General features: G+C 32.5%; 2 protein-coding genes across 5 annotated transcripts; both read left to right on the top strand.

The window, feature by feature from the left end:
* Nucleotides 1-1,812: 1,812 nt before the first annotated feature.
* Nucleotides 1,813-6,043, top strand: LOC18097752 (protein DYAD). Of its 4 annotated transcripts, none has more exons than XM_024599776.2 (9): nucleotides 1,813-1,958; nucleotides 3,177-3,263; nucleotides 3,373-3,889; nucleotides 3,984-4,364; nucleotides 4,450-4,507; nucleotides 4,587-4,688; nucleotides 4,797-5,152; nucleotides 5,302-5,419; nucleotides 5,521-6,043. In XM_024599776.2, the coding sequence occupies exons 2-9, from the start codon at nucleotides 3,233-3,235 to the stop codon at nucleotides 5,626-5,628; spliced, it is 1,671 nt and encodes a 556-aa protein (XP_024455544.1). In that variant the 5' UTR covers nucleotides 1,813-1,958; nucleotides 3,177-3,232; the 3' UTR covers nucleotides 5,629-6,043. The 4 variants fall into 4 exon arrangements, with proteins under 4 accessions (XP_024455544.1, XP_024455543.1, XP_024455545.1 ...); XM_024599777.2 differs by lacking the exon at nucleotides 1,813-1,958 and adding an exon at nucleotides 1,978-2,098; XM_024599775.2 differs by lacking the exon at nucleotides 1,813-1,958 and having other exon boundaries at nucleotides 1,965-3,263.
* Nucleotides 6,044-13,638: 7,595 nt separating this feature from the next.
* LOC18097749 (BURP domain protein RD22) lies at nucleotides 13,639-14,887 on the top strand. The gene has a single exon (XM_024598803.2). The coding sequence runs from the start codon at nucleotides 13,695-13,697 to the stop codon at nucleotides 14,679-14,681; it is 987 nt and encodes a 328-aa protein (XP_024454571.2). The 5' UTR covers nucleotides 13,639-13,694; the 3' UTR covers nucleotides 14,682-14,887.
* The last annotated feature ends 218 nt before the right edge of the window (nucleotides 14,888-15,105 follow it).

Raw genomic sequence — 15,105 nt, 5'->3', positions numbered from 1 at the left:
CATTTTTATAATTGTTATTTGCTTTTTCCTTATCATTTTTTTATTGAATTTTTTTATGTATCAAATGTGGTACTCATTCTTTTGATTGTTACTTATTTTATTTGAAATAATTTATGAAGTGTTAATTATTATTATTTTAATTTCTTCATCTTTTATTTTTTTTATTTTTTAGATTTGATCTCTATTATTTTGATTATTATTTATTTTATTTGAGATAATTTATGAAATTATATATTTTTTTAATTTCATTCTCATTCAACTTTTTAATTTGTAAGATTTGTTTCTCATTATTTTAATAAACTTGAGAAAAATAAAACATTAATAAGTCATTTTCCAGCTCATTTTCCATAATCAAATACTGAAAAATATTTTGCAACTTATTTTTTATTATACTACTAATTATTAAAAAATAATACACTTTACTAAATACACTTTTCAAATGAGAACTATTTTCCATAAATTTCACCATTAAAGCTGTACATATCTAATTTAATGTCCATTATGCTTGACCAATGAGAAGATGCCAGCCAGGTAAATTAAATTTAAAACCCACAAATTTCTCCTACCCAAAAAGAAGAAGAAGAGTAACCCCCAAGCAAACCATAATTTTTTTCTGAAAATCCGTACTAGTTTAACAGCATTGGAAAGGACCGCTCAGGACACCCCTGCCACTGCCGACTCTGCTCCTCCTGCAGCTGCCAAGTTTAAATTTCAATCTCAACAACTAGAAGATGACCCAAAAAGGAAAAAAGTACAACTGTAAAAATATATATAAAAAATTAGAATATTTTGAGTAAACTATTTATTTATTCCCTGTTTATTTAGCTAAATAACTTGTGAATCCTTTTTGTTTTAAAAATCTCATATTAGATCCCCATATGTTCATGAGCCCGTTTGGAAACGCGGGCCAACCCGTGTTTCCAAAAAAATCAATTTTTTTTATTAAAAATTAATTATTTTTATATGTTTTGGATCGTTTTAATATACTGATCTTAAAAATAATTTTAAAAAAACATTATATTAATATATTTCAACACAAAAAAACACTTTAAAAAACAACCGCAACCACACTCCTAAGCAAACTTTATATCTACGAATAACTTAGTCCTCTATCATATTTGTTAAATTTATTCTAATTGGTGGGTTGACTCAAGAAGTTTAGCACCTAACCCATGTTAAGTTTTTAATTGAATTAGACTAGAATTTAATTTGGAGAATCTAAACCATGATCTTGATCATATTTTTAATTGAATTAGAAGATCAAACATTGTCTTGGTGAAATTCAATTGATTAGGACAAACTCAGTTTAAATTGGAAGATGTTGATACCAAGAAATTTTTTTAAAAATAATATAATATTATTTTAATAAAAATAATCAACCCAAACTAACCTAGTATTTTGCGAGTTAATGTTAAGATTTAATGACCAAGCTCTTTCCAAGTCAATTCCTACATTACAATTTATATCTTCTTTCTTTTTTCTTATATACCTTCCTTTCAGAAAAATAAATAAATCCAATTTCGCATAACAAAAAGAAAACTAGAGAGCCTAAAGGTACTGATTTATGATTTTTATAACAAACATAATTAAAATATAGAAATCATGAAATGTAAAGGAGAAAATATATAATTTAATTTTTTTTTACTAGAGAATTGCTTGGATTGTAGTGTATAATATTTTAAAAAATATATTAAAATAATTTTTTTTCAAGTTTTTTTTATATAAAATTAGCGATTGAGTTTTAGTATATTTTTGTTTTGTGTTTTTTTTTATATATTAATTTACATATTTAAATATAAACCCTATTTATTTTTTCACGAAAAACCGAAAAGAAATCATTGCTAGTTAGGCTACGTACAGCGTCGGCCCTAAACAAACAAGATACATTCCACTCTCTCTCCTCTTTGAAATCTCTCAAAACCCATCAATCAGACACCAAATCCTCAACTAACACCAAGGTAAGCAAACCCTAACTGTCTTCTTCTTTGATCCCTTTTTTTTTTCTGCGAAAAAAAATTTTCTTTTTTCTTGTTCGTTTCGGGATTTATTTTAACAATGTCTTGATGAATGTTTAAGGAAGAAACCCTTTAATTTTTAGGTAAAACCTTAAACCCTGATTTTTTTTTCTTTATTGGTTTCTGGGAATTTTTTTAATTTTCTGCGTGCTCTGTGTTTTGATTTTCTGCGGCTTTTTGTGTTGTGGTTGGTCTTTGAAACGGGGTGATGCAGGATAAGGGCATGTCGTTTTTGAGACCTTGGCTGTTTGGTTACCGAGGGAAAGAAGGAAGTAGAGGGGAATGGGCGTGTGGATCATGGGTTCCTTTTTGCCCTAACAAATAAATAAGTAAAAAAAATAAAATTAACGTTTTTTTTTTGTTTTTTTTTTTTTGGAAGGGGGTTTTTGTTGGAGGTGTGGGATCATAAAGTATGTGAACGATGTTGAAAATGCCGAAGGCTAGTTGTTTCTGAAAGATATTTCATTGAGAACTTCTACAACCTTAACGTGATGTGTTGAATGGTTTCGTTGTTGAACTTCATCGCTTTTAGGATGAAACCCTTTTATGTTTTCGATTTTGTGTTCACTGTTGTTTTGGGATGCATTTAATCGAGTAAAAAAAGGGGTAAGCTTGAGAGAAATTGGTTGGGATATGTCACTATTGTGTTTTGTAATTCTATCTTGCAATTCAATGCAACTTTGTTATTGAAGAATGTGGATGATGGCAGATACATTTTACCATTAAACACTGAAAAGTTATGGATGCAATTACTGGTGTGTTTATTCTTTTTTTCCCCCATTAATTTCTCTGTACCTCAATGCATTCTTACATAGTGTAACATGTTTCCATGTTTTGATTGTTGCTTTTGTCTTTTTGGTTGGTTTACTTTTTTATTTTTTCATGCATATGATTGTCCCTTCAATGGGTACCATGCTGAGAAAATTTGCTAGGTTTCAGCATTGATGTACCTTGATTCTGCATGAGATATTATAGGAAGTAGTATAATTGTATTGGCATTGAAAGTTTTTGATAGTGGTCTCGTGTATTTGCTTGTGATTCTCTGTGAAAACTTCTTTTTTTTTTTAATCTTAAAAGGGTTTTGCTTGTCTGTTTCCCATTCACCCAGAGGAGGGCAGAGGGTAAAAGTACCTGTACTCCATGTTTGTTTGTGTTTTGTAGGTTAGTTTCAAGGGACGCTTTTTACCATCAAACACTTGCTTTTTGGCTATGGGATCATGTGCTTTTTGATGTCGCAGTCAGACAAAGGTAGTGGAAAAGAACCCAACACATCTTTTGCCGTAAATGCATTTATATGTTGTAAAGAACATGGAGTCAGTTTTGTTTTTGAGGCTTTCATTGTGGTTCATCTTTACAGGCTCTTCAGAATTGCATGAAAGTTGTGGCAGGGGAGATGAAAGTACGAAGAAAGGGGCGTGTTTGTTGGAGATAAAACGCACTGGAATGATACAATGGGGAGTCAGCAGGCATATTGAGTTCATTGACAGTCCTGGGGAAAATAACCCTCAATTTCCGCCTGCCATTGTTGAGCATGGACAGAAGAACCCTCAACCTCCATCTGCCAGTGTTAAGCATGGAAAGAAGAACACTCAACTTCCATCTGCCGTTGTAAAGCACGGGAAGAATAACCCTCAATTTCCATCTGCCATTGTCAAAGAAGATTTGAAAGTTGGCGAAGATGGTATTGAGTCTTTTGTGTTGCCAGAAGCTAAGAAAAGGAAGTGTCATGCCCTCAGCGAACGCAGAGAAGCACAAGCTGTGAGACGTTCTAAGGCAAAGAAAACTAGTCTTGTTTATAAGAGTAAGCAAATCAAGCGTGAGAATTCCATTTCCATAAAAAAGGAGAATGTCAAGGATAGATGGTCAGTAGACAGGTACAGGGTAAATCATTACTCTTTTTCTTCCTTTCTGTTGGGTTGATATGTCACATGATGATTCATAAAATGAATGATGTATCTGGTTTTGAAGGTATAATCTGGCAGAGAAAAGTATGTTGGATGTCATGAAGGCTGAAGGGGCAGTGTTCGAGAATCCCATTTCCCGGTCAGCACTGAGAACCGTAGCTCGTAAACACATTGGTGACACTGGACTCTTAGACCACCTACTGAAGCACATTGATGGTAAAGTGGCCCCAGGTGGCACCGAGCGGTTTCGTCGGTGTTACAACACCCAAGGGATAATGGAGTATTGGCTGGAGAGTGCTGACCTGGTTAAAATTAAGCAGGAGGCTGGGGTGCCAGATCCAAACTATATTCCCCCATCTTGGTATAGGCCTGGTAGTGTTTCACAAGACTCTGTTTCTGCTAAAGAACTGACTTTGCTTAGAGATGAAGTAGCAAAAATGAGGAGGTAAATAAATAGTACTAGAATAAAAGTCTTGTTTACATTGAGCTTAGGTCTGTGTTCCTTGAATAATTAAGTCTGCCTCTTATAGGGATATGGAGGAGCTGGTATCCAAGAATCAAGAGCAGCACCAAGCTAACCAAATTGGGGTGAATGTTGAATCACTCTCTGCAGTAGAAAAATAAAATGATTACTATTAAGATTGCTTTATATAGCTCCAATTTTAAGTTTCTGTCCTTTCAACAGGATATTTACAAGGAATTTGTGGAATGGAGAGGTAAGATAGACCAGCGCCTAATGGGGATTTCAAGTTCTTTGGGTGGTTTGCAGGTATCAGAAGAACACCTTATCTTCTGTTTATTTTTTCAACTTTTTACGTACTATTTGCACATGTCACTATACATAAATCAATTGCCCCTGACTTTTCCTTTTGGACAGAGCATGTATAAGGATGTGATGACATGGAAGTCCAAGACTGAACAACAACTCAAGGAAATCTCAAATTCACTGAGCAGCATGCAGGCATCAAAGCAATGTACTGCCCTCAATCCAGTTTCTGAAAGATGGGAGGACTGGTTGGAGAGCACCAACTTGGATAATATTCAAGGGGAAGACTTTGCACCTTGGTTAGAGAACACAGATTTGGTTAATTTTAAGCAGAATGCCTCACCGCAGGAACAAGAACCCTACAACGCTATTCAACCTTGGTTGAAACACTCTGATAACCCCTCTCAGGAGCCTGTTTGTGCTGGAGAGCTGGAGCTGCTCAAGGAAGAAATGGCCAAAATGAAGAGGTGATAATTTTTATTTTGACACAATTTTGGGTCGAGGTCTAGAAGACTTTATGTTTGACCAATATTTATCACAACACCTCTCCTCACATAGGAAAAAAGATCTTTATTAATGATCCGAGGTTTGTTGTGCCCTTTTCTGGTATAAACAGAGATGTGCAGGAGTTGGTACCCAAGAGGATGGAGGAAGATCAAGCTAATATGACCCCAGATTCATCTGCCACGGCCAATTCCAAGTCAGAACTTGACAATTCATTTTCATTCTTTCAGGTGACATTTGATAGCATCTGGTCAAAATATCTTGCTCACTTTACCTTCTATCATGGTTTGTGAGCTCAATTAAACACTTATTTTAAATATTGCCTTTGCAGGAGATGTACAAAGACTTGGGAAATTGGAGAGTGAAGATGGAACAACAGATGCTGGAGATTTCCAATGCTGTTAATACTTTACAGGCATCAAAGCAATGCATCACCTGAAGCTTTAACATGAAGATAGAAAAGATAGGATGTTAGTGATCTATCCTTCCATTTTGATGAAACCACTTACCCTTAGAGTAGTAGGATTAGATACTGTACAGATTTTACAAGCTAAAACAAGAGCTCCTGCTGTGTCCGAATCATCCAAACCAATAGTACCAGCATCTGACCTTTTGGCCATCTAATGAAAACTTACACGAACCTTACCTTACATATGAGATGCTAACTGTAGGGATCGCTCTTTACTGTTTTTGGGTTATAGATGAAGTTGGACACCTTGGAGCAGATCCTTTTTTTCGCTGTCTAGCAGTTATATAAGTTTATTTTGTTTAGGGGATGGGATTGTAATGAGTTTCTGAATATTGCACTCCTTCGTTGTTACTTGAGTTAATTTACTTGCAGTCCTCTATTTTTACCCTCTCGTGTTGGCCAAGCTATAATATAAATGGTTATTGCAATATGCTGGGAAAGGCTAGCAAGCTGCGTTTTCTGGCATTTTTTTCCCTTGGAGTAAACCATAAGGCATTTTTTCCCCTTGAAACAGGATTTCAAGTTGTCCTTGTTTCTTGTTCGTCAGGACGGGGTTTATCCCTTTGTGAACCTGTTTTGCGAATCTATGCTGTGGCCAAACAGCTCAGTATGCATCAGATATCGGCAATACTTGTGGCAGTAAACTTCTTAATTTAGGGCTGATGGGAGTGTGGTTAAAGTTTTCAAATAATTTTTGTTTTCAAATATTAAAATAATATATATTATTATTATTTTTTAAATTTATTTTTAACATAGCATATCTAAATAATTCAAAAACATGCAAAACTAAGTTTAAAACTAAAACAAATAAAAACTTTAAAAAATATAATTGGAACAGGATTTTAGAAGAACATTTAAGTGTTTGATATAACTATTTTTTTCTTTTAAAATGTAAAGATGAATGATATATTTTTTTTCCTTGAAAAAAAAAAAAAAGGTTAGGCACCCGAACTAGAACTCACACACTAGACCTTTCTTAGGTACATGATCTCTTTTTAGGTTATTATTTTTTCAATTTTTATTTAAATGCACTATAGAAAAGGTTTAACATGATATTTTAATTATTATTTAATTTTGTTATGGTTATTAAATAATATTATAAATTGTCATGGGAATGTTAACAAATTTGTTTCAATCATTTTGTATATGAAATGAATAAAAAAATATCACAAGAATTGAATTCAATTAATTAATTTTTTAATAAATTTTGGCATGAGTTTATTGTATTTATTAATTTATTTTGCCTTTAATTACATACAAAAACTTGAAATGTGACTTGAAGTTTGAAAATAAAAAATCTTTCGAGAAAGAGCTTCTAATGGTAGTCTTTATCATTCAATAAATATGTCTGAGTTGGAATAGAAAGATTAAAAACTTGAAATGTGACTTGAAGTTTGAAAGCTCTCAGGAATTTTTGAGAAAGAGCTTATAAATATACTAGTCCTTTGCCTAGAGCTGACCATACTTAATTTTGTAGTATTTTGTTCAATAAAATGCCTTCTTTTCTCATCAATATTTCCACTCTATTACCTTTTCCTTTTTTATTTTTTTTAAAATAAAAATTGAAAAAGAACATGATGAAAATGAGTAAATTATAAATGTATTTAGAAACCACAAGAACAAATTAATTAATATTTCTAACTACAAGGAGTAAGTTATAATTAACTCCATCTATAAACAGTTTCTGTTGCCGTGCAAGCCTGTCGAAGGCCCTCACCCCTATGTAAATAATCTCACTACTTTACACTTATGCATTGCTCGTAGTCTTCTTTCTTGCTCTCTTCCTCGTGAGTTTTTTTTTGGTTTCTAGCATAGTAAGAAAAATATAATGAAATAAATATTTTAAAAAATAATACAATTTAGAGAGTTGCATATAACATATGTAATTTGCGAGTCACAAGTGTTATTTGTGACTCTCAAATTGCAAAATTATTGCCCACAAGATTCAATAAAGAGAGAGAGAGAGGAGAGATAAAGAAAGAAAGAAAGAAAGAAAAAGACCTCAGAGATATATCAAAACTCCAATAACGACAACACATGTATTGGTGGAAAGATCTCGACGAGATGAATCCAACAATACTAAGAAAGGTCACCAATGACGACCAGAGTAAGCCACACGAGCAGCCCAAAAGCAAGTGAGCCCCGACACCTTTGGACGGCTTGTGTGACCCACTAAGTTCACCGTTTGTGACATTCTTTGGTGTAGTTAGATTCTTATTGTCTAGATCTTTTTAACAGTATCAATGGTGTCGTCATCATAGTTTGTTTTCTCTTTCTCCCCTCTCATCCTTGTAAGAAGGGAAATGTCTTATTTATGGAGTCGTCACCTAGTATTATATGGTCACTAGAAAACCTTAACTTGTCAACAAAGATTCTATGGTACAAGACTAATTACGCTAAATGAAAGATACTATCAAGTGTTTAACTTGAGGTAGGTTGCATTGGTGTTTTTGTCTTAAATTGATAAGGGTTTATTGTGCTATGTCATAAATGGTTAACCTATAATATTCAAGACTCTAGCGTCAATGAATATTCAATTAAAAATACTTTCAATTCTAGCGTTGATAAGTACTGCTCATAGAAAAACTAATGTAAAACCTCGAGAACAAACTTAGACAAAGAAAAATTTATTAAAATTTAATTTTTAATAATAAATATAGAAATAATACAAATACAAAAAATTAATTATAAAAGACATAAAGGGGTGGTTCAAATTGTGAAAAAGAATAGAAATGAGACTATAAAAACCCTATTTCTTCTCCCTTGCAAAACCGGTAGCATACACACAAAAAGGAGGGGAGATTTTCAGATTTTTCCATCAAATTTGAGAGAGAAAACACCAAGATTTAACAAATTTTACAAGTCTTAGACAAGTTTGTAGGAGAAAAACATCATTTAACAAGAGAAATTACAAGAAATAAGTATGGAAATTGTGAGGAAAAGAGTGGTGAGTGGCCGGTTACATGCAAGGAGAAGGGAGCCAAGATAACTTAATGATATGGGGATTGTGTAAATCAGTTTCATAGGTTATGAGTTTATGGGCCACATGTATGGCCTATAACGTGTTTTGCGGTTGGTTGGGAAAGGTAGGAAATCGTTAACGTAAAAGATATGTATATTTCTTGAGGTAGTTCTTGGCCACTGTACACAAAAATAAAAAAAGAAGAAGAAGAAGGGTAAAAGTTGTGCAAACAGCCTTAAAAGGTCATATTTATGAAGGTTGCGATACATATGGCATGGAATTAGCTATTTAGAGAGAAAGAAGGGAAAATGGATAGTTGGAGATGCAATTAATCCACTGATGTAAAACTGGGTATATTTGTTTCATTGATTCCTGAGAGGTTTGGGCTTAAATACGATACAATTCGGAGAGGGTTCCTTCATAGAAGTTGTAGTCTAGGATGTTAGCTTTCCAACGAGTCTGATCTCGCTTAATTTTGAGGTCTAAATCTCCAGTATATATATATCCGATGAGAGGTTGAGCTGCCACCCCTGATAGATTTGGCAAATTCACAAAACAGGGAAATTTAGCTATGTTAAGGGAAAAATCCAGTTTCCTTCCCTTCAGAAATTTTATAATGTCATGTCTTGACATCCGGAAGAAAATAAACCATATTTGAAATTGAATTTTGTGATGTTCGTTATGATTTGATAATGAACCGTAATCTTAAGAGATGTAATGAGAACATAAATGTAAGGAAAACAATTGTAAAATTAATTTAAAGGCTAAACTCTGCAATGTCGATGATATTTTTATTTTTGCCAAACAATGTTAGCAAGTTTATTACACATACAATCCTTCCTTTAGAAAGCATCGTTCAAGAGTTCATTAGTGATTCATAGTGAAAACCAAACTCGAGGGGTCATGTCAAGGTTGTTCAAGATGAAAACGATGAATTAACTGTGGGAGATGATGTTTTTAAACTTGGTGAGTTAGTTGATTTATATCGAGTTGCCCCGTCTAATCCCTTAGAAGAAATTTCAAATTTTTGCATCGTCGAGAATATTTTTGTTGACGTTGACGTTGGGGGTTGAATGATGTTTTGAGATCCGTGGAAACTCATAAGTCGATGAAGATGATAGCAATGAAATCAACATAAAAGATTGTGATGGAGATGAGGACGAGTCAATTGATAAAGGAGAAGACAATTTTGATTAGTTTGCACAACACGAATGTGTAATGCTATAAACTATAATGTAATATTTATGGATGAAATTCACTTAAATATAACGACAATGATGTTAATTTATTATTGAATGATAATGAAATATTTATTTTATTATTGTGATGCAAATTTGTTTTCTTGTGTTGTGTGTGCAATTGTGAATTTAAGTACTTACAAGATGGATAGATAGGAAATATAAATATAATTTAGCATCAGACACTGTTTTACATCGATAGAAATACCGATAGACTGTACATTACATACTGGTATACCGATATAATGTGTTCGTCGGAATATTCCAGTGATTATATAAACTGTTCCTCTTTTCTCTGGCACTGTTCACGGTGTTCATTATGTACAGGTATATCGATAAAATATTTCTGTTGGTGTATTCTAGTGACTATGAGAACTGTTCACTTCTTAATGCATGTTAATTAATGTTCTTTTGACTATTCACTTTTTTTCCCAATGACAATGAAAAATGTTGGCAATATTTCAATGGCTTTCTAAAAATATTAATATTTAATTTTTCGTCTGTGATTTTGGTGGTAAAACTAAATTAAAAGACTAAAATTAAGATAGACAGGGCTTCTTCTTCTCCTTCTCTCTTCTCCTCTCACATAGTGATTTCTCTCTCTCTTTCTCTCCTCTATTCTCTCTCTCATTCTCAACCGCAATCAAGCATTTTGTTCTCTTCTCATCCTTAGGTATGTTGTCTTTCTTCATTTTTCTTCTTTTTATTGGGTTTATTAACAATTTCTTTTCTTTTCTTTTCTTTTTATTTTTTTAATTATCAATCAAAGTTAAGTATGCCATTAAGGTAAGAATTTTCCATTCCTTTTTCTTCTATTTTTGTGTTTCTTTTTGCATTATTTTTTGTTTTTTGTCATTATTTTTGTTCAAATTTATGTTCTTAATAATTTTATGAATTAATAAATGTGTTGAATTTTAGTTGTTATTGAAATAATTTTTTTATTATTTTGTTGAATTTTAGTTTTTTTTTTCAATTTTGTTATTCAATTTCAATTAAATGCGTAAGATTAATTTTAATTATTATTTTGAATTTTTGTAAATTTAGAATGATTTTTTGTAAATTTAGGATTAAAAATATTATTACGTAGAAAATAAAAATTTTCTACGAAATTGAATTATGCTAAATTGTTGGAAGTAATTGAATACAATGAACTGGTTTGTGGCATATATGTTGTGTATTTGAAGGTTTAAAAATTTTGGGTAGTCTCCCGTATAGGGGAGGTGCTGCCGAATGTTTTTTTAAAATAGAAATTGTTTAATTTGTTTATCCATTAATTTGTGTAGATTCCTAAGAGAAAGTCTATTGTATGTCGCAAGGATAAGATCCTGCTAGTTCTTCTAGCAGCGATGCTGACGACCATGAGTCTTTAGGTACTTGCCAAAAACAGGCACTTGAGGCACAAACATCGACTTACGACGCGGGCTCGTCAAGTGCAATACTGCAATGTCAGAGAGGGGGGTTCCTTCACAGTAGAATCCATTTACCCACAAGCACGAGGCCTGGTGGAATGATGACCTTTCAATGTAAGTTTGTTTTGCTTTCATAACGACATGTTTAATAACATTGACCTTTAGGTTTGCAAACATTAAGGCTACAAGAACAATAACATTGACCTTTAAATTGTCTATGAAATTTATTGTTTCAATGGACTCAGGTTTCCAAACATCCTGAATGAAAATTGCAGGTCGATGAATGATTTTCAAGGTTCAAGGTTTAAGGATAGTATAAACTTAAATATATTTTTTATTTTAATTTGGTTAGTTTATTGAAGTTACTGAAATTTTTCTTTTATAAATTTTTACTTAAAGTGGAGAATATAACATGTAAAGGAAAAATCTAACATGTATCATTCTCAATAGCTCTAATTAATGTCCAATCTTAATAGAGTATTGACCATGAATATTTAGTAACAATGCTTTGATATAATATAAATCTCATAATTATAACAACTTTATAATTTTCTTTGCAAAATATTTTTTGTCTCAATATCTTTATTTTCACTTTTATTCATTAATCAAAAATTAGATTCATTAATTAAATATTCGATGAATATTAAAGATAAATAATTTTTTTATTAAAATTAAATATATTTATACGAATAAAATCAATACTACATATAATTATTAAACATATACAATAAAATGTTTAATAATTTTAGGTCCTACTTATATTATTTTGTTGAATTTTAGGTCCTACTTCTCTTGCCCCTGTTTTTAGCCAATGCTCTTCTCGTTTCTTTTTCTTTTTGTTTCAACCCATTTGAGTAATGGCCTGAACGAACTCCAGTTTGTTTGACTATTTTCTTTTTCTTTTTATAAAAAAAAAAGCAATTATACACCATCGATCACCCGGTATGGTAGATGTTTCTATTTCTTAATTCTTACACGAGAATTAGTTATAATTTAATTTAGAGATACTTAAGAGTTTGTTAAATATATTAAAAAAATGTGTTTATTTATTGAAAATAAAGACATATTTTTTCACATAAGAATTACATAAGGATTACAATCATATCCTAATATTTTATATTTGTGATAATCTTTTATTAGAAAAATATTTATAATTAATTGAAAAATGTTTATATTAGATTTATAATAAAAATGCTTAGAGTTTGTGACATTAATTAAATATAAATATAATAGAAAATTAGTTTTAATATTTTACATTGCTAAATAATGCTTGTATATAAAAGGAAAAAAAAAGATTGTTTATGTCTTTTATTTATTTTGAAAATACAGAAAACTTGAAAACAGAATTTGTAGATTACCTCAAAAACGTGTTTTTCAAAATCAATATAAATTTCAAAAATTAAAAACTTTGTTTTAGTTTTCTTTTTCTTTTTTCCAATTTTCCAAAAACACATTATTGCAATAATTGTATTCTCGACATTTTATTACATTATCTACCAATCATTATTGTACACTATCTTCAATCCACTTGTTCATAAAATATCTCCAGCTTATTCTCATGCAATGACAGTGGTCTTCTTTCCTACTCTCTCCCTCGACATTAACTTTTACACAGTTGTCTACAAGCCACAGGACAATGGCGGCTAACAGTGTCCCTGCACCCAAAAAGGTATCCACCTTCCTCCAGGTCAGTGGTACTTATCCACCCATTACCCCCAAAAATAAACTAAAAATTGCTAGAATAATATGCAATTCTATAGGAAAACACTACAGTCATTGAACTCCTCTCAAGAATACGAATTCATTGACACCAACAATGATCTTTTTGTTGTTAGTGTGTTGCCAACCAAATATTTTTTCTGTTCCTTGCCAGTTTTTGATGACCGTTTTTATTTTTTATTTTTTTTAAACTCAAGAACTTATATGTAAAGAAAATAAAGTTTGAGTTTAAAACACATTGTTGAAAAATTATAGGGATAAAAAATGAAAAAAAACTAAAAGGGATTTTTTCTAGAAAAGACTGATTATGCATATCCGTTGTATTGTCAAATTAATTGGGTCATGGAAAATTCAATTTATTAACCAACAAAACTGAACCATATCTTGCCAAATAAAGTTTTAATTCAATGCTAGAACATCATTTTGACACCTCAAGAGCCCAAAATCCCATTTAACCTCTTTACAAGGATGCAATTAAAAATAAATAAATGGTAAAATGAAATTAAAGGGAATTTATATGAGAGGATGCTGCAATGAAGTCACCAAACCTTTCAGCTTTTTTTTTCCTTTGAAAAAAATATTAATTTAATTATTAAAGTAATATGCAAACGTTGCCCTGATCCCCTCCCCCTCCCTATAAATAACGTCACTCAGCTCTCTACTTTACTATCCTCGAGTCGATCAATCATCAATCTACTTATTTCAAAAATGTCTCCAGCCATTTCTGGTGCACCATTCCTGATCTTCTTTCTAACTCTCTCCCTCCACATTTCCTTCTCCACTGCTGTCCGTTTACCAACCAAAGTGCCCAGCTTCCTCCCGGGCGATAATTCTCCACCCACTGAGAAGTATTGGTTCTCAAGGTTGCCCAACACTCCATTGCCAAAAGCCCTTCGAGATACTCTACAACCTGGTTATTATCCTTCCGTGATCAGAGATTTCGCTAATGGCGAAAAAAGTAGCGTTGATGCTCGTGAAAAATATGGAAAACACTATGGAGAAGATAGCCATAAAAAAACCGCAAAATCTGCTCTCCCCGACTCAACAATATTCTACTTGTACAACGATCTCCATCCAGGTAAAAAGATGAAATTGCTTTTTACTAACAGTGGAACCAAGGTTAGTTTCTTGCCTCGTCGAGTCGCAGAGTCTATACCATTTTCAAGTGACAAATTTCCGGAGATTTTGAAGTACTTTTCTCTACAAGTCAACTCAGAAGAGGCTGAGATTATCAGTGATGAAATAGGATACTGCGAGAGCCCGAACATGGAAGGAGAAGAAAAATATTGTGCTACATCTCTAGAGTCATTAATTGATTTTAATGTTGCGAGGCTTGGCCAAAATGTTCAGGTACTCTCAACTGAACCAGGCAAGAAGCAAGAGTATACTGTTTCGGCAAAAGCGGAAATGAGGGGAGAACATAAAGCAGCGGTGTGTCATAAGATCAGATATCCTTATGCAGTACATTATTGCCATGTAATCGAAGGCACAGAGGTTTATGTGGTTCCATTAATCGCTGCTGATGGCGCAGAAGTGAAAGCGGTAACCGTATGCCACCTGAACACATCAGCTTGGAGTCCTGACCATATGGCCTTTGAAGTTCTCAAAATTAAACCAGGACCGGCTGTTTGTCACTTTCTGGCTACTGATACTCTTATTTGGGTTCCAAAAATGGATCAAGACATGACTCCATGATCATAGGTCAAAGCTTGGTATTGTGGTAGCTGCTTTTAAATTTGCATAGTAAGAAGGTCATGAAAAACCTTGTCTTAGCATGCTTGGATTGTCTTTTGAAAGCCCAGAAATGTGATTGTATTTTCTAGCATGGAATGTATCATTTGGTGCAATGGTGTTTGTTGTCTTTTTTGTTATCCATTAATCACAAAGATTCCGTTGAGAAAGTTTGGTTATGAATTTACATGGAGCAAAATAATAAAAGAAGCAAATTCTTCCTTTTTCTTTCTCAATAGTTTTCTACCCTATCTGGGGAAAAACTCCTATCCTCTAAGAAAGTAAAAATCTTGAAAAGCATTCTTTGAAAAAAATTACCAGTAGAATGATGGGCGAATGCACATATTAACAATAGCAGAACCCCGCCAACCTAGCATGATTTGTGGGA

Source organism: Populus trichocarpa, chromosome 4 (genome assembly GCF_000002775.5).
Source record: "Populus trichocarpa isolate Nisqually-1 chromosome 4, P.trichocarpa_v4.1, whole genome shotgun sequence".
In the NCBI taxonomy this organism is placed as follows: Eukaryota; Viridiplantae; Streptophyta; class Magnoliopsida; order Malpighiales; family Salicaceae; genus Populus; species Populus trichocarpa.
The sequence above is the reverse complement of the archived record's forward strand: the minus strand, read 5'-3'. Positions and strand labels throughout refer to the sequence as shown.

Excerpts from the sequence above, each read along its gene's own strand:
- LOC18097752 (XM_024599776.2), top strand. The coding sequence starts at position 3,233 with ATGTGCTTTTTGATGTCGCAGTCAGACAAAG. Across the intron at positions 4,365-4,449 it reads GAAGTAGCAAAAATGAGGAG|GGATATGGAGGAGCTGGTAT; the intron begins GTAAATAAATAG and ends TGCCTCTTATAG. Across the intron at positions 5,153-5,301 it reads GAAATGGCCAAAATGAAGAG|AGATGTGCAGGAGTTGGTAC; the intron begins GTGATAATTTTT and ends TGGTATAAACAG.
- LOC18097749 (XM_024598803.2), top strand. The coding sequence starts at position 13,695 with ATGTCTCCAGCCATTTCTGGTGCACCATTCCTGATCTTCTTTCTAACT.